An 18,988-nucleotide genomic window follows, 5' to 3' on the forward strand; every position below is an offset into this window, starting at 1 on the left:
TAGAGAGAGAAGAAGAGAGGCTGAGAATGTGGGGCAGGCTAGTTTAAGGGAATCAGCTATACTATTCTAGCAGTTTGTCTCGGTCCTACAGACGGGAACGCACACTCAGACAAACACGGGTCCACTTGATCATACACAAACACACACACTCTCACACGCGCAGGTCTGTGAGGTGTACCTGTGAGCGGATCTTGAGTGCGGGCCCCAGCTTTAATCCCATGGTGTTGAGCAGGTGCTCCTCAGTGAGCAGTGGCAATGTCTCTCCATCAATGGCCTGCTCCCGAAACACCTGGCGGAGACACAGCCTCTTCAGCCACAGCCCCGACACACACAGAAACACACACGACCCTACACATTCGCTCACACGAACACTACAGAACAGTGGGCTCTATTCCAAAATGTTTCATACTCATTTTGAGAACGCAATTGGAGATTATCAGGAAACATTTTTGCAATATGGATGATTCAAATTGTAGAGACTGTAGTCTTTTATCATTTTAAACATCGTAATGTTGGGATTGGGATGTTTTCTATGCCATATGTATATACGGTTATCATTTATTGTGCAAAAATGACTCCAAAGGTTCATCTAAATCTCCGAGTCTAAGACAGCTGAAGCCTAATTATGGTGTCTACTTTGTTCCTTATCAGTTCCCTTGGAGTCAGGACAGCAGCAAATCCCTCCCCATACACGTCTCTGACTCCAGAAATGTTCCTCTGGCCCTCTTCCACAAGATGTCTTTTGTCTCGTCTCCTTTCCATCACCCCCAACTGGTCACAGCACATGCTGCTCTTCCCTGAGCCTGGATCTGCTGGAGGAATCTTCCTGTTAAAAGGAGGTTTTTCCTTTCCACTGTTGCCAAAGTGCTCACTCATAGGTTGTCATTTGATTGTTGGGGTTTCTCTGGGTTATTGTAGGGGTCTTTACCTTACAATATTAAGCGCCTTGAGGTGACTGTTGTTGTAATTTGGCGCTATATAAAATAAGTTGAATTGAATACCTAGTCCTAATATTTTACTCGTTTCCATTTTCCAATGATGAGAACTTTCCCTGGATAGTTCATTTTGGAACGTCGCACAGCCTGGATTAACACACAAATGCACGTTTCATTCACACAAGCTACACCTACATGCACTTTAAACTCACCGTCATTCACACAAACGTGGCTCAAACCATTAAACATGACCATGCTCTCTCATGCATCCACACACATTCACAAAAACCTTGAAAAAGCTGCAGGTTTACTGCTTCTACCTAAATATAATGAGACGCCTTTGACAGTACTGCAGTGGTTTTGGGGTTTGAATTATATCTTAGTACACTGTTTTTCCTCTATGGTTAATAATCAGCCTGCCCCTGGCCTCAGTCCCCTTCTCTCTCTCTCTTTCCTGCTCTCTACGTTCTCACCTGTGTGTATTCAGCACATCCTGCCAGGCTGCTTATGAAGCCGCACACATCCTCCACACTCCACTTGCTGATGTCCTCCGCAGGGTTTGCTGTGGCCGAGTCCTCCCCATCCATGAAAAGACCTCCCAAAGAGCCTGAAAAAGCAGCAGTGGGTGAAAATGATGTGTCAATATATACACACACCAGGTACAAAGGTGCTATTTGTTTTCAAATGTGTATTTTTTTGGTTTGGTTTTAAGTGTCTGTGTTAAGTAAACTAATAGATATCTTAAACTCATTTAATAAATGACTGTTAGTTTCCTTCAGGTGCTCATTACCAGTCTTTTCTTATGCTTTCATAAAGTAAACGTGCCGCTTGCTGCTATGTCATCCCACTTTATGCCTGCAAACCAACAACCCCCTCAATCCCTCCCTTCTGCCCACGTGGCTGTGCTGTTGGTGGCGTGCATGTGGGTCACCCTGGGGTCAGAGGAAGAGGCCCTAACAGGGAGAGGCCTCCACACTAGAGACACGCACAGAGAGTGATTCTAATGGATTTCACGTGTCAGCTCTGAGCTCTGTGTGTCGTGTGTGCGCGTCTGAGTCTCTCACCCGTGTGAAAATAAGGGTTGGCGTAGGGGAATCCGAAGGGAAATGACTGGGCATGAAGAGCAGGTAGCGGTGGCAGGAACCCTGGTGGCAGGTGGTACTTCAGATCGGTTTTACCCAGTCCAGTGGTAAAAAGGTGGCGACTGGGGGACTCTGTACCTGCAGAACTACAAGGGGCGCTCAGCCTGCCTGAGCGCTCTACAGTCTCCTTGGCACTGTCACACACTCCCTTGCTGCCAGTGTCTTTACCCCTGTCCTTGGGTTTACTGCTGGACTTGGCACCGACTCTCTCCAGCCTCTCATCGCACATCTCTGTCTCGCTGTCTGAGTCCTTCATTTCCTCTTCGTGCACTTCCATGTCTTCCTCCCTTCCTCTGTCCTCCCTTCCTTCTCTGTGATCCCCACTATGGATTTGCGTCTGGGGGACCCTGCGGGCCATCTTTCTGGATTCGGCATCTGTGCCAGCAGTGGAGCTCTGCGGCTGGGTGTCTTTGGGTGTGGACGACGCCCCCGGTTGTTGCTGTTGTTGGTGGTTGAGTGTTAGGAGGGGCGTGGTAGCCCCGTGTCGAAGCACCAGCATTGCGTTCGTGCGGCGGGCCAGTTCCTCGCGGAGAGGATGGCCCTCTGGGATGTCATGGAGGCTCCGCAATGCTGGATGGTCGAGAGGAATTCCAGGAGGTAGAGCCCCCAGAGGGTCAGAGCCCAACAGACGTTGCTGTTGCTGTCGCTGGTGGAGATTTTCCAACTCTTTCTGTCTCAGCAGCTCGGCTGACATCTCAAGTCTGCGGCAGCGAAACACAGAGAGGTTTACCACACAGTCCAAAAGCTTCCTAAACCCATATCTTAATACTTTTGATGTAGGCTTTCATCATCACTTTATTAAACACACCTGGCCAGGTTCTGCTTTCTCAAGAGCTCCTGTTGGCGGGCAAAGAGCTCTGCTTGAGCTGGCTGAAGGAAACCGTAACCTGTAACAAAAACAGCACAAATGTAACAATGCAATGTCCCAAGTTTTGGAGGAATCTTTGAGTTAACATGTTACAAACTAAATCAAAGTGCCAAAAAGAAATACTAGGGTGAAAATTTGATTTTCTTTGTGTGTTGTGCAAAAGTATCCATCTGGCCTTAGAATTACTTATGACTCACCGGGGGCTTGGCAAAGAGCAGAGGGCATGCCAAGGAAAGGAGGCCGCAAGTGAGGTCCTAAGGCGATGTGAGGAGCAGTTGGAGGGGACAGTAGGGGTGGAGGATGGGACATTTCTCTGTGGACACAAATTAAACAAAAACATCAATCTCAATTTTAATTTTACTAAATAGGTTGAAATAACACGAATGTTCAGCACACGCGACTTCCTACGTCAGTGGAACAGTTTTCACTTCACATTTTGATTTTTTTCCCCTCTCTCTTCTCAGAAAATTTCAGCTGCTGCTCTGTGTGTCTGTGTGTGTGCGTGCGCGAATGGTGCCACACTGCCAATGTATGCAGTGTATTTTTATCAGTGGTGCTCCAGAGGCCCTCATGTCGCCCCAGCGCCTCATCAGTCTTGTCACGCCGCAGCAAGCGCCGCTGGCCATTGCTGTACCCTGGACTGCAGCCTTTCCTTTCCCTGCCGCCTCACACATACACGCCACAACTCCAGACCCACACACATAATGAGGGCTGAATGCACAATGCCAGTGTGTCATGCTCCGACAGCTGGGGCGGCCCCTGCGTCTTGACCGGGGCCACGGGCTGAAGGACCTTCTAATTAACACTCATCCCTCCTCTCTTCTCCTCCTCTCCCCTTTTTTCTGTGTGCTCTTCTCCCTGCTTCCCTCCCTCTCTCCAGGCTGCATTGAAGCCAGTGAAAAGATGGAGCATCCTACAACCCCTGTTTCTGAAAAGGCCTCTCCATTATTGGCTTAGTCTTTTGTCCTCTTTGAGGGGGAAAGGTGCCTCTCACCTTTCCCCCTCTTTCTCCATCTCTCCCTCTGTATTACCCACCTTTTTTCTGTTCTTTACTCCCTTCTCTCTCCTTCTCTATGACCTCTGAAAAATCTGTCTGCTCTCTACTGTTATTCCTTTTGCCTGTGTATTTTTATCTCTCCTCATCCCTTCATCTTATCCTGTTTTCACCTTGTGCATCACTTCCCTTTTTCCCCTCCCTTCTGTCATTCTGTCCCTCTTTCAGTTTGGCGTGCATCCTTGGGGGCGCGGGAATATGGCTTCTGAAGCAGCACGTAATGTGTGAAAAGTGAGGCATGTGCACTTTGACCCACTGAAGGCGTCAGAGTGTGCGAGGCTTTGATCCCAGAGTGGATGATGATGCCGCCCGCCTGCTCTGTCTCTCTACCCTCTCTCGAGCCTTTTCCTGAGCTCAAGCTCGAGCTTCTTTTACCCACACGTCTCCACTTCACTCCCCTCTCTGCTCCCCGAGCTGCTGCAATCACACCAATCAGAGCTCAGCTGTGCGCGACTGCCGCCGCACAAAAGCATACACGGGAAACAAGCTGAGGAAAACAACAGAGTCAAAACCAACACTGGGACACATGCGACCGCAAATATTGTTTTGCAACTGTGTTCAAATTAGCCAGCGCCTGCATGTCTCCCGCCTCACTAAATGGTGAGGGAAAAGAGAGAGAGAGAGAGAGAGGGGAACTGTGAAGAGGGAGGGCACATCTACGAGAGCTGGTGGATGAGATGGGGTGGTGTGGGAGGTGGGAGGTGGCAGAGGCAGCACTGAGAGGGTGGGTGGGTGTGTGTGCTGGAGAGGGGAGGGAATGGGGGGGCGGCAGCATTCATCGATCGCCTCCGCCGCTGAAATGTTAATGCTAATCGTATAACCGCTCTCTCCGGCGGTGCCTCGCACTCCAGTGGCAGCTCCAATTAATCTTGGGTGAGGGCTGTGGCGCGTGACCCTGGAGCCGCGAGCCGGGGCCCCGCTAGCCGCTGCTTATGTAATTACACCGCCCAGTGTGTAATCACCTGGCCTAATCCCTCAGGGCTAGCAATTAGCCTTCCGACGCGCAGTTCCACTAGGCTACGTTAAGGCGCCCCCCCCGCGCCGCCCGACCATGGCTCCCGCATGCCAAATTCCCATCACCCCCCCCCCCCCCCCCACACCCCTCTGATATTCCCCCTTTCTTCTTCCCTCTTCTTGTACCGCCTACCCTTGCCTAGCGTTAGCCCTCAAATGAATAACGGTCAATTAAAGCTGCATGACTGGGGCTGCCAGGCGTCTGCGCCACCATAATTAGGCCTAATCACGGGGAGTGAGAGAGAGAGAGAAAGAGGAGAGAGAGAGAAGAGAAGGAGTGTTTGTCTGACACTCCCCTCCACTCCCTTCCTTCATCTCTCCCTCTCTTCCTCTTTTTATAGGAGGCAATTTTGAGGGAGGAGTGGCAGACATTAGTCGTTTTGCTCTGGGGCTGTGTGTGTGTGTGTTGGGTGCTCCTACATGTGTTTGTGTGTACTTGTCTGTTTTTCTCTGTGTGGTTTTATTTTCTCTTTTTTTTTTGCACCATCTTTGCATTTTGTTGGCAAACCACTGACATGCTATAAAAAGATGAGGCAAAAAAACTCAGAGACTGAAAATAGGCAGACTCACAAATGCAAGGTGGACTCATAATCAAGCAAAACTGTATCGCTGGATTCTCTCTTTCAGCCTGTGTGTCTCCTGCCTGCAGTGAGGCCAGGGGCTCCTGGGGAATTCACTGGTGTGTGGCGACCTGTCAGAGTGGCGACAGCGGCCCCGTCCCACAGCAGCCCAGGCAGTGTGTGTGTGTGCATAAGTGCGTCTGTGTAAGTGTGTGTGACAGGGCTGCCCTTAATGACTGGAGCGTGGGGGGATTAGGAGCGCCGCGCGGCCGCCTTCGGCTCCTTCTCCGCAGGAACACATTTACACAGGAAGCTCATTAAAATGGATGAGGCTCCCTCCACGCTTGCGCTCTCTCTCCCTCTCCCACCCTCCCCTTATCTCACACTCTCCCGATCTCCTCACTCCCTATTTTTGTTCATCTCTCTCTCGCTCTCTCTGTTACTCCGTCATCTCCCATCTCCTCTCTTCCTTTTTTGCTTCCCTTTCTTCATTCCCGCTTTATGCTCCAATGTCCCCCCCCCCCCCCCCCCCACACACACACACACTCTCTTTACTTGTCTCTACCCCTCCCCTATTTGCCTTGCAGATGCTTGGTGAGCTTAGTGCCATTTAAGGCCAGACAAATGGAACGCCAGGCTCTAAGCCCATCGAGCGGCCCTAATGATTTGTTTTTAACAATGGGCCCTAATGGGCCCCAGGTAATCAATGATGAGGGGTCGATGGAAAGGTGAGCCACGGAGAGAGTTAGGGAGGAAGAGAGGGGAGCGCTTCCATCTCTAACTCACTCCCTCAGCCTTCATTCTTCATTTTATTGCTGTTATTATTTTTTTTTCAATATACCAATTATCTCCATATTAATTTTCTCCTCACTTTTGCACTCATTCTCTCTGTCCCCCCCCACCTCTCTCTCTCTTCTTTTTACTAGTTCTGTTTATCGTTATTTATCTATTTCTATCGTCCGATAACGATATAAATCACAAAAATGTAACATTTTCTGTAAATTCTGTGAATCTCGGGCAGCTCGACTTGCGTGAAGTGTTTCCAGCTGCGCGTCGTGTAGCTGGAGTCGAGTGTTTTAACCGATGCATGAAACGATACATTTTTAGACATAAGTTGTAAAGGCCGCCGTTTTCTTTGTGCGTATTTATTACACGGCGTGCTGCGGGGAAAAGCCTGTTCTAACGTTTGAGTCTAAGGTTTATTTTTTAGCACCTGGCCGCTCTTTTCTACTTCTCATCCGTAAATAATCTGCTCTTTCACGTGATTCAGTTTATTTTGAAAAGTCTCAACAGGATCTTGAGCTTTATTGCGAAAGGTTTATGTGGAACATAAACAAGCGGACACGTGATGGTTTTACCGTCATTGTTGCTAACGACAACGCATAAAAACAGGCGCTTGTCCGTCCGTAGTGTGGTTATATAAAATATAAGAGAAAGAGAGAACTTTAAGAAATTAATATAGCCACTACAGTGACCGTCAAAACCATGAAAAAATATTGCCGTAAACAGTTTATTTTGCGACACCACAAAACAAACAATAGCGTAAAATGAAACGATAGACGTTTTTATATGGTCATCCGATATATATCGTTATATCGAGCAGCCTTAGGTCCATTTGTCTTTTCTTCCTGTACTACTGCTTGGACAATAGCACAAGTGATAGACAGATTAAACTGTTTCACTGAGGGTTAAACAGAACGCACAAGCAGGGAAGAGTGAGGTAGAGACGGACGGACGGACGGATGGAGGTAGGGTGAGGCCTAGTTAACTCTCCCCGGTCCTGTGTGGCTAATTACTTTGTGTGCTGTCGGAGAACAGCCGCGGCTCACTGAGTACATTCACACTGCACCACTGGCCTCTCTCACACACGCGCACACACAAATTAGCAGACATATTCACACAAACAAACCCAGATTCAATCCGCATAGATGAGTATGCATGCAGACCGCCAGCTTGAAAAATGGAACAAACACATGAACACTCAGCCCCCCCCCCAATCTTGCCACAACACACACACACTATATACACCCCCACAGTCTCCCAGAGCTGCACCACACAGCGCCTGGCCGCTCTGCTTCCTGCTTATTTCCCCCTCCTGCCCCTCACCAACCCCTCTCTGCCTCTCTCTCTCTCATGCACACACAAGCGCACACACAAGCGCACACACCCTGCTGCCGCACCGCCGGCCCATTATCGATCCCCCGCCTCTCCCCGCGCCACATAAATAATCGACAAGCAATTACCCGCCCACTCCCGCTGCCCCTGGCTTTGTTTGGGAGGCGCAGGGGCCAGCGCTTTGGGGGGGAGGGAGGAAGAGCTGGCGTGCAGGCGTGCAACTCCACAGTGGTAGCCAAGAGGTTATTGGATCCTCAGTTTAGCCATGTATGTGGAAATGCACACGCTCACACCAACTCTGCAGCACACAGGAAAAGCCAAATATGAGATCAGATCTCGCTGAGGAAGGTGGGGGTGCTATACAGTGCTGTGCTGATGCAAACTGGCAGGTGATTAACTCCAACTCTTATGGTATGAAGTTATATACATGTGCCAGGTGGATGCAGGTGTTAGGGTTTCTTTTTTCCTAATAATGAATAATGCCGGTATTTGCTTCAACAGCTACAGCTGGTTACGGCAGCGCTGATGTTTTTACCTGTCGGTATAATGTGCGTCCCGATGCTGCGGCAGGCCCTGCTTGCGTCTCTGGCTGGATGAAGAAGAGCTTCCCGCCGAGGGCAGGTGAGCTTCTAAGGCCACTGGATTCCTCACCGCCGCAGCCAGCGCTTCCTGGCGAGCTCGCAGCATGTCTGCATTACGGAGCAAAGGGGCAAAACAGGGGAAAGCACGGCAGGAGGAAAAGAAATGAGATGATAGTGTTGATGTGACAAAGATGGGATAAATATGAAAGAAAAGATGGATCAGAAAAGAAAGAGGATGTAAAGGGAGAAAGGGTGATGAAGTTTAGCATCCAGTTGTATTTTACTGAACATTTGTAAAAACACAATTCAACTAATTATACATTTAGCTGCTGATATTTGGCTTTTAATATGTGATACAAGTTATTAGAACAAAAAACAGAAGTGGCACATGCTCTCAAAAGTTATTTATTATCCTGTAGTGATGGATTTAAGGGTCAAGTATGCAGGCAGCTTATAAAAACACCCAATAAGTCATTAAGAACTCCACTCGGCCTCATTCCATCTTTACACTGAAATGATGGATTTTCTTATCCATTCATCTACATATACAGATATCCACACAGAGTTTAAAGCCATGTGTCTTGCTTTGGAACTGAGCTGACCCCATTTAAGTGAATGAAAAGTAAAATTTCTGCTATTATTTTTTCTGATATTTATTTAAAAAAAAGCCTGCTGTGCAAAAAGCAGCACAGTATGTGCAGAGTGTTTTTACCCCTCACAACCACCACCACCGTGCCTTCTCCCTCCATCTCTACCTGCCCTCTCCCCTGCACCTTATGCCCTCCACCTCTTGCCTCATTCCATCTCTTTCTTCTCTTATCCCCCTCTCCCTCTCTTTCTTTTCCTCCCTCTCCCCGATTCTCTCTCGCCCTCGAAGGAGAAGAGGACTCATCATTATCAAGCCAGGCCAGGCCACACCAGGAGACATGGCTTCTAATGAGAGAAAAATCCATCCTGCTCTCTCTCCTCCCTCTCACTCTCTGCCTCAATCTATCCATCCCCCCAACCCTCCCCCAACTTTTTTTTTTTTTTTTTTTTAATTAGACAGATCCCTCGGGAGCTAGGGGCCATTTCCGCCGCCGGTACGGGTGTGATGTGTGTTTCTGTGTGTCTGCGTGATTTAGGTGCTTACGTGTATGTGCCCGGCTGTGTGTGTGTGTGTGTACACGCGTGTGTGCGTGTGTTGAAGCAGTTGAGCGGGCGCCGAGGTGGGGGGGTGAAGCGACAGATATTAATGCGGCCTAGCTCCGGTGTATCGATCTGTTTGCTGCGCCAGGCCGCAAGGGACTCTGCTGGCGGCAGACAAGGGTGTGTGTGTGTGTGTAAATGGGGGGGGAGGAGGATAGGGAGGGTTGTGAGAGATAAGGGAAGGATCAGAGGGAACTGAAGCCCCAAAGCGCACGCGCACACACATACACACACACACACACACACTCTGTTGAGCACTTGCATACAAGGTGCAGTGAAGACAGGGTAGGATAGTTGACCTCTATAAGTTTCCTTTGGTCGCAGTCCCACCTCCACCAATTATTTTGTATGTCTGGCTCAGTTAAAGGGTTTACTTTAGCAGTTTTGTTAGTCTTTAGGAGCACCAAGCACCCAACTGAGAAAGAATGGTCACAATAAAAGCTGCAGAGACAAACAATCTCACCATGCTGGAGACCAAGGAGCAAACACACCAACTTTTAGTTGATGTTTAAAATAACAGTTTGGCTGAGGCAGATGACACTGAGCCATAAATGTTTCCAGGGGATTCTGAAAAGTTAAGAGGCCATGAAACACTTGCCGTTCATTAAAGTTCATTAAATTACTAATGTTCTAAGTATTTGTTATTTATTTATTTACTGATGAGCAGCAGACCAGCGTTTTGGTTTCACTGTCATGTTTTCATTTCTAAATGCGACATACGTCCTAACATTAATAAATTTCCAGACACATTGTTTGTGTTTTTGAGATCCTACACTTCCCATCATGCTTCTCATTAGACTTTTAAAGGAGTCCAGCCAGCCGGACATTTATTTTTAAAATATGAAAATCAATCTTAAAACCCCCAAATATGATTTCCCAAAAGTAACTAAGACCTTGAATTTGACAGGTGTAACAGGTGATATACTCCCTTAAATCGACACAGTACAAGCCTTATGACCTTTGCTTCTCCGTCTATTATTTCTTCCTGTTATTCTCTACATGTTCACTCCATGGAAACGATGCATCACTTCAATATTGGGTCCATATTTTCTCTCTCCCTCCCTCTCTCTTGAATTCTCTTTCATGTGAACTGAGAGCAGCATGGTCACCTGGGGCTCTAACCCTCTCTTTTTCTCTTTGTGTGTGTGTGTGTGTGTGTGTGTGTGTGTGTGTGTGTGTGTGGGGGGGGGGGACAGATTAGGTGCTCGGACTCAGAATGTTCCCCTCTAAAACTCTTGTCTCATGTTGCAGCTGCTGGCACACAAGAGGAGAGCCCCTCTGACTACAAATTAGAGTCCTAATTGCAGATGGACACACACACACACACACACCTCTTTCTTTGCATGAGTTATTTTGGGAAGTCCCAGTTTGTCATTCGGACCCATTCCACTTATCCCTCTTTTGTGCCATCCCATTTTTCTCCCCACCACCATTCCGGGAGTTGGGCCTAAATCCCCTCAGTTAAGCCGGGCTTTCCTCAGCACGAGAATACAGGGGAGCGCTGCGCTGATGCAGCTTGGCCGGCCCCGTGATGGATTTGGTGGACTGGCAGGTACACAAAAGCCAGCATCTATCCGCTAAAGCGCACCATACACCAGAAAATTAAGCATCTTTTCAGGAAGAAGCATTTATCAGCATTTAGCCAGTATCATAGGCTTATGCAGCTGTAAATATGCGGCATGTGTGCTCATGCTGAACGTCCTCGTCCTTTGACCAAACGCACTGCTTGATTTTTTCACTTTTTTGGGATGGTGCTAGAGGTGTTACGCACAGCTCCACATTTCGACGCTGACTGAACTCCAAGAGACAAAACAGGAGAAGACGCCCCCCCATCCCACCCCTCCTTTCACTTTCATCTGGATCTCTACCCCCACCTCTCATTTTCTTTTCTCTCTTCTTTACTCTCCTTTCATCATATGAAGAGGGAGGGAAAGTCCTCCTGGCCATTTCTACATCCCTTCCTCCCCTCCACCTCCACCCCCAATTTCAACCCTCCACCCCCCCCACCCCTCACACCCACACCCCCAATCACTTCTTTTGGTACTCTTCTTTTGCCCATCAGGTCCAGAGAGAGAGCCTCTCACACAACACGTTGCAACTACACATTTGCGTGCACACACATCTAGACCCATGCAAGGAGACTTGCTCTTCACCCCCACCTCTCCACGCACGCACACTTTCATTTTCTGTGCCCCACACTTCAAACACATGAAAGGATGCTCTGCGGGGACCAAGGCTAAAGGGAGAGTTGGTGGTAAGGAAAAAGGAGGAGGAAGAGGGGAGGTGGTATAAAAGCAAGCATGAGAGGCAAATGTATAGGAGAGATGAGGGGCCCCGGGGGGGTGGGGGTGGCGTAGGTGGTTAAAGAAGAGGGTCATGGGGGCCTCATTGGAGACCAGGTCAATGTCAAGGGGCTCGCTCTCGCTGAAGTGATTCACATCGGCCTCTCAAGAGACAAAACAGCCATCCCTCTGTCCTACATCCTAAACTGTTCACAGTGTGGTTCCTAACAAGCGCCACCTGTTAATTGGAGAAAGGGAGGATGTGGAAGCAGTGTTGTGTTTGGCAAATAAACCTGTAAACAGCCAGTGGATTTATAGAGAAATATGGAAGGGTGGCTGTCAGCACTAGCAAAGCCTGCACTGCCCGTGGCTCCTCAGCCACTGACAGCATCTAACACATATAAACAGGAGTGTGCTATGTCACAAGGAAATTATCTTTAAGTGATGGGTTCATTTAGTGTGTGGCAACTGTAACTTGTTTTATATTTCTTCCTCGAGGAGAAGTTATTTATTTGTTCTTCCCTCATTTGTGTTCCTTCTTCATTTCCTCTCCATAGATATAAATTTTTTCCCCTCTTTACCCGTGCCTCTTCTTCTCTGCACAAGTGCTGGTCGCACAAAGAAAGCATATTTGCAGAATAAAGGATAATGTGGAAACTATCAAATGATTTGGAATGTGGAAGTGAAGAAAAGGAAGCGAGTATGTCAGCATCGCGCCAGAGCGCCTGCCTCAAAACCGACAGAGCTTCTGGGAAAGGAAGCCGGTGATCAGACTTAGCCCAGGGCCATAAAACCCCCAGAATTTTGCCTCTAAACTCTAGGGGGGGGGGGGGGGGGGGGGGGGGGTGCAATTAAAGCTTTTATAGGCTTCGCCCCTAGATTTGCAACCGGCAATTAAAAATCATTACTAATCAAATAAAAATAAAAGCTGCTCAAACTACAATTTGGCCCAAGCACTGATTGGATTTATACTACTGCAAGAAAGACTCGTGTAAAAAAAGAAAAAAAAAAAAAAAAAGGACACTGGTCGGAGTCAATGTTACATCCTGTAGAAAAAATGTGAGAAAAATATTAACATTTCACGCTCAGCGACAAGAACAAGAAGCCAGCTTATCAATCTGTAACAACTTTTCTCATTTTCTCTCCTCCCCGCCCATCAAACTCCAGTTTCCTCAAGATAAAACTGGGGAATTTTATGTCTATAGAAACTCAGTGAATATGTGACACACTAGAGGTTTCCTGGGTGAGACTTAGAGGGTTGGCAGGCAGCCAATGAGAGCTCCTGGATCAATCATGGCGTTGATGCATGTGAAGGCTTGTGGGTGTTGTTAACAACGGAGAGTCGGGGTGGTCAGAAATCACCCTGAGTGACACTTTGACACTGGGTGGGCAAGCACCGCAAATAGAAATGTCAGCCGTCTCAGTGGCCGGGGTTTCACAATGGCAGCGGCGTGGCACGGTGCTACAGGGTAGTGTGAACACAGAGCTGTACTCCAGGGTTACCAGGTAGCACTGCACCTCAGTGACTTAGCGACAGGTGATGGAGGAGGGTTATTTTGTTTTGTTTCTTAAAAGATGCTTGAATTAAAGTGAACAAAAAGAAACCTCTAGATCTTTTATGTAAGAATTTCTAAATATATATTACTATTAAGAATTTAAAAATCTGTGGAGTGGGGAAAGATTAGAAATAGCAAGACAGAGCTTTGTGTACTGACCGTGACCGGGCAGACCCATGCTGCTTGCTAGCTGGTAGAGGCGTTGCTGCTGCTCCTCGTAGGACCCTTGCTCGCTGAGCGCTGACATCATGCGCCTGTAATGTTCCTCAGGGCTCATGTGGCCGTGGCTGCCGCCTGCCTCCACCCCTGGGCTCTGGGAGTTTTCTGCAGAAAGGAGGGGAGGGATTAGCGATTGTCAGTAGCAAACTGATCGGGAAATTTCTTTTAACTTGATCTCCAGGCTCTGAAGCTCTCCCCATAAATTTCTATCACCTCAGTGGCACACGAGATATTTATAGGAAGAACAGTCCACATTCATTTGCATGTCACGATTGTGCAGAGCACGCCACAAGCAAGAGGTTGCATGAAATGTAATACTGTTAGCAGCCTCAAAGCATTAGTGGCTCTAAATGGTAACCAGAGGTCACAGATTTGTGAAATTTTGCAGTTCAACAGCTAAAAAGCCGATTCAACATCAGACACATGAAGCACTGTGCTTTAACATTACTGCGAACTTTATTGTCAGATAAGAAATAGTGATTCAAACTTTTTCTAGTTAAGATTTGATTTCAGTTCTTAAAGGTACTAGACCCTTTGAGAAATACCTAAATATTAAGCATTTTTTGGTCATATTTTCTCATTTTACCTAATAAAACAAGTATAAGTTTTATGCATATGTTAAATATGAGTCAGAACATGTGCTTTCAAAGATCATGAAGGTCCAGTGGACTGGAAGCCTCTTCACATGAAGCTACATGCGTAGAGCCATGCATTGTTAATGTTCAGAGCCTGACCCCATCATGAACTCACAATTTCTCTTACACAAAGCGCATCAGTAGCTCCGGTAACACTGCAGTGATGAAACTTACTGTATATAATGCAGAAAACTCAACAGTACAAAACAACTCTCAGCTTCGACCACTGTTAGTGTGGGTACGTGTGTGTGTGTAACACCTCTCTGTTGTGTTTAGGGTGTTGCGAAGACAATGCGGTGTATGATGTCTATCTAGCCGTCAGTCCCCCATACTTAATCTCCCTGCCTTTGACCTCCCTCTTCCCCCTCCCTGTCAATAGTAACATGATCTAAGGTAAGAACGGAGGGGGATATAGGAAGGTGGTTAGGGAGTTAGAAAAGGGAGACAGAGGATGAGGTGGAGGAGGGAGAAGCAGAGGAAAGAAGCAGGGGTTATTTTTACCACCCTCCTCCTTATTGAAACCTGAGTCTGGCCCCGGGCAGGCGAGCAGGAGTGGCGCTGAGGAGCGGAGGTGGGGTGGAGGTGGTGAGGGAGGAAGCGAACACGCAAGCATCTCTGTCTCCACCGACAAGCTCCAGCTAATCCACCCAAGGTCCTCGAGTGTTTGTGTGTGCGTCCGTGTGTGCGTGCGCAACTAGTCTGTGCCTGTCTAAAGTTTTCCTGCTCTCTAAACACAGCAGGGGGTGCCGACTTTGCAACTGAAAGAAAAACAGACATCATTTACACAGTGGTATCCAATCTCTCTGGCTCCATCCACACACTACCCTCACAGTCTGTCTCTTTTAGTCTGTTCTCCACCTGCATTAGTCATTAAAGGATCTCTTGTGTCACCACACTTGGAGGCAAAAAGATGTAACTTAGCATAGATAACACACAAATACTAACCCACGTACAGGTGCCGCGTCAGGCTTTGGGTGTGGACGGAGCTCAAGGTTAAGACACAGGATCAGCAATGTTTTGACAAGGCTTAAATGCACTTTTCTGGACAGCTGGCTGCACGCACGCACACACACACACACACACACACACACACACACACACACACACACACACACACAGAAACAGAGTCTGCTTTATCAGTTTCTCTTGTTTCAGTTTCAGTTTGTGCATGTACAGCAGAGGAAGAATGTATGTATGTATATATGCAAAGCATATACAGAGATTGTGTTTTTAAAACCAGAAACCTAACCATACACACTGTGAGAGGCACAAAAACACAAACTCAAAACACACAAACCTCCATTTGCCTTAAAAGGAAACCGAGCCAGAATACACAAACACACACACACTATTCTCAACCAATAACAAACCCATGCATCTTTCAGAGGCAGGGTTGTGTCTAAGTAAGACGATAATGGCCACGAATGAGTGCTTCTGTACACAGAGAAAGAGGAAAGAGGCTCCAGGCAGGACTGCAGTCGGTCAAAGGTCACCTGGTGGCCAAAGGTCAAAACAGGGATCACGCCGAGCTCGACACAGCTCAGTCTTACATCCGAATCACACACAACTGCTTTCACTCATCTAAATTTTAATCCATACTTTAACCCTCAGAAAGAAGATTTTATTAGTTTGTCAAATAAGAAGTGCAGTGTATGCACAGCGCTTGTGAGTCTGCAAAGATAAGATGTGTGGTGAGCTGCCCTTGGGTTTTGCCTGCTGTATAATGCATCAGTCAGGAAGTCTTCGTCAGGAGCCCAGAGGGACAGACTCGGTGGCCGTGCCAGCTCCACGCCGGGCGCCTGGTTTCACACCACACGAGGGAGATATGAATAATAGAGGACAGCGCCCGGATTGCAGCACTACAGAGGAGCACCGTCTTACCAAGGTGTGCCTTGGTAAGGTCCGTCATTTACGCTGTGCTAATTTCACCTAGAGAGCAAATGCTTATGCTCATATGAGTGTGTCTGCCTGAGGATATTACTGTACACATGTGTTTGTTTGGAAGATGACAGACGGGACAGGCGCCCATGCCCTCAAATCACAGTTTTCATTCATTTTTTGTGGAACACACACATATATAGAGGTGATCAATGTTTGATCTTTTTCAGGGCTAAAAATGAAACTCCTAAATGGTTTTCATTTATTGATATTAAATCACTTTGTAAGTAAGAACTTTGTTTTTTATTTAACTATTTATTCGTTTTTGGTGGCACCCTCTAATGTGTGCATATGTAGGAAGAAAGGGGAACGAGATAGCTGCTTCTACATGCTCCTATCTCAACCAGGAGCATGTGACACACTGAGATCTGGCACATCGTTTGCTCTGTGGGCCTCTGTGACCTGTAGTCACCCATAACACCTTTCTCTGCAGGGATGTTTGCATGTATATTTGGAGAAACATGATTTGGGGTCAACATTCTGACATTCACCAGCGGCCGAGTCAACTTCCATCTTTTCTCTTTAGTCATTCCGTCTTTTTTCCCTCAAACAGTTTCACACATCTGTAACATCACAACACACAAATACACTGCCTACCTTTGGGGGATACACTGCGTAACTTCTTGCTTTCAGAGGGACACTCGCTGCTGCTGTTGGGAGAGAAGCTTCTCCTCTTGCCTAGAAGGTCATCTGTAAACACACACGGAAACCAATCAGAAACAAAAACCAGAGTAAAGACTCAATATTGTGTCTCTACAAGTGTGCATGGTGGCTGCTTTGGAAATGGTAGAAGAGAGAGAGAAGTGCGAGTGAAAAATAACCAAGGAGGAGGAGAGAAAGATGAAAAACAGAATGAGTGAAACAAGGCACGGGCGTCTGGAGAGGTGCATATTCTGTCAGAGAAAAGAGAGGCCCTGCACTGCCGTGGATGACGGATCTGCCCCCCTTAGTCACGTGTTTGTTTGTCTATCTAAAGCAGGGAGGGGGGCTCTGTCTCTCTGTGCCATAATCTCTTTCCAACAGTCTGTCCTCAAGTGTTATCACCATCCTTCCTCTCTCTTTCTTCCTTTTTTCCAGATGTTGAAGCAAAACCCTCTGACTGAACTAAAGTGCACGAGATCCTCTCAGAAATACCGCTCAGCTGACATCATGTCTGCCTCACGTGTTTTTATTTTAATTTTCGTTTTTGTACCTCTACAACAACTTTTGGTGACCTCCCATAAACCCTCATGTCTCTTCATTTCTCCATCCCCTTCCTTCTCTCGTTAGTGTCATTTGGGTGTGTTTGAACCTCAGGAGCATCTCACTCTCACATTAACACCTCTCTGGCTCCTCTTCTTCCTCCCTGTTGTCCCCACCCCTGCCACTAGAGCTGCTCCCCCCCCCACCCCTTACCTCTCCTCCCCTCTCATCTCTCTCTTCCTTCCTTTCCCATCCCATCACCTCCCACCCCCCCGCCACCTCCCCTACAAACACACCTCAAATCAATACAGGCCTTATCAGAGAAGGAGGAGATGCAGAGCACATCGCACGCAGCGCCGGCAGGAAGGAAAGAGGCGTTTGTCATTGCGCTCTCTCTCTCTCTCTCTTTATTTCTACTTCATGCATCTCTGATTTTTCTCCAACTCTGTTTCTTCCTCCACACAGACAGCCAAACCCATCGCAGTGACTTCTTCTTCCCTTCGTTCCACTTTCTCTCTTTCCCATCTCAATGCATAGTTTTCAGGGTGAGCCGAGTTCCCCCCCCTCCCTCAAGGAGAATGGTTCATCTCTCTCTCTCTGCTTTTTCAGCAAAGCAATTTTTCATCATTTGCACAGCAGGTGTAAACAGTGCGGAGAAAGAACGAACACAGAGTAGAAATAAAACACGTCGTCATCATCATCGCAACACCCACGCAAATATAGTTAGCTCCGCCTCTTTCCTGTGTCCAGCATTAATATTGCTGGTGGTACGTGAGAGTAAAGCTGATATGGTGTCTGAGCTCTGACCTTTAACCTATTAGCCAAACTTGTGCCTGTTCCTGTCTGCAAGGGGAAACAGAGGAGGGGGAAAAAAACGGATTTAGACAGGACTCTGAGGACTTTGCTGTGCTGCTAAAGGAGTGCCGGTGTTGATGAGAGGGCGAGCGAGCAAGCGGGAAAGGATGAGAGGGAGGAGGTTCACTAATGATCCGGTGTTTGATGTTACCTCTCAGGTCCTGAGGAGATCCACTCCCTATACCATCCAAAAGAAACAGCAGGAGGAGGCGGGGGGCACAGGGAGTAACGCTAATGGACAAGTGCATGCATACACACAAACTGGATGCTTTTTACCATTTCTACTTTTTCTCCAATCTCTTTTATGATCTCTCTTTCCGTTTTTCTTTCTCGTTTTCAAATCTCGCTTGGTACTTTTCTTTCACTGGTCCTTTCAGGTGAAAAAAAACGAAGGTCTCCATCTATCCTATTAGTGAAATATTAACAAAGAGAGAGAGAACCCCCATTAGTTAAAGCCCCTCTTCTACCAAACACACACGCGCTTAGACCCACACCCACAGCCTCTCATGATCAAACACACTTGAGTCGTCTCTTGAGCCGACCTCACTCAAGACACTGCGTCTCCTGAGCGAGTGCCCGGAGGGCCCGAGATTTGAGGGCGGAAAGCTTTTAAAGCCAATTAAATGGGGCTTCTTAGAGCACCGGCGCTCCCTTTTAATGCCAAACCCTGAGCTCTGCTAGCATCTATACTAACCCTTTTACTCCCACTAACACAGCTTACAGTCAAGTTTGCTACCTTAGGCCTTTCCCTATCACCTGCTTGTTAATATTGCTAAGGAATTAGTGGTCGTGGAGTCAAGAGTTTTAGTCCGCCTTCAAGGCTGCTATTTTGACTGTCAAAATACAGCAATTATTAAGTGCAGA

The 18,988-nt window shown here is 47.5% G+C and overlaps 1 protein-coding gene across 6 annotated transcripts in view; it reads right to left on the reverse strand.

The window, feature by feature from the left end:
• The window catches only part of samd11 (sterile alpha motif domain containing 11), an 82,713-nt gene that overhangs the window by 1,857 nt on the left and 61,868 nt on the right, over positions 1-18,988 (reverse strand). For 4 of the 6 annotated variants that reach the window (XM_026154761.2, XM_026154758.2, XM_026154763.2 and 1 more), the window contains 8 exons: positions 16,685-16,777; positions 13,455-13,619; positions 8,224-8,377; positions 3,143-3,258; positions 2,886-2,964; positions 2,000-2,778; positions 1,409-1,542; positions 179-289 (listed from right to left, as the gene is read on the reverse strand). In XM_026154761.2, coding sequence (XP_026010546.1) covers positions 179-289; positions 1,409-1,542; positions 2,000-2,778; positions 2,886-2,964; positions 3,143-3,258; positions 8,224-8,377; positions 13,455-13,619; positions 16,685-16,777 — 1,631 coding nt within the window. Of the gene's footprint in view, positions 1-178; positions 290-636; positions 810-1,408; positions 1,543-1,999; positions 2,779-2,885; positions 2,965-3,142; positions 3,259-8,223; positions 8,378-13,454; positions 13,620-16,684; positions 16,778-18,988 lie in introns of those variants that run through there. The other 2 variants (XR_013904314.1, XM_026154759.2) reach the window with 2 other exon arrangements.

The sequence above is a fragment of the Astatotilapia calliptera genome, chromosome 20, assembly GCF_964374335.1.
Source record: "Astatotilapia calliptera chromosome 20, fAstCal68.1, whole genome shotgun sequence".
In the NCBI taxonomy this organism is placed as follows: domain Eukaryota; kingdom Metazoa; phylum Chordata; class Actinopteri; order Cichliformes; family Cichlidae; genus Astatotilapia; species Astatotilapia calliptera.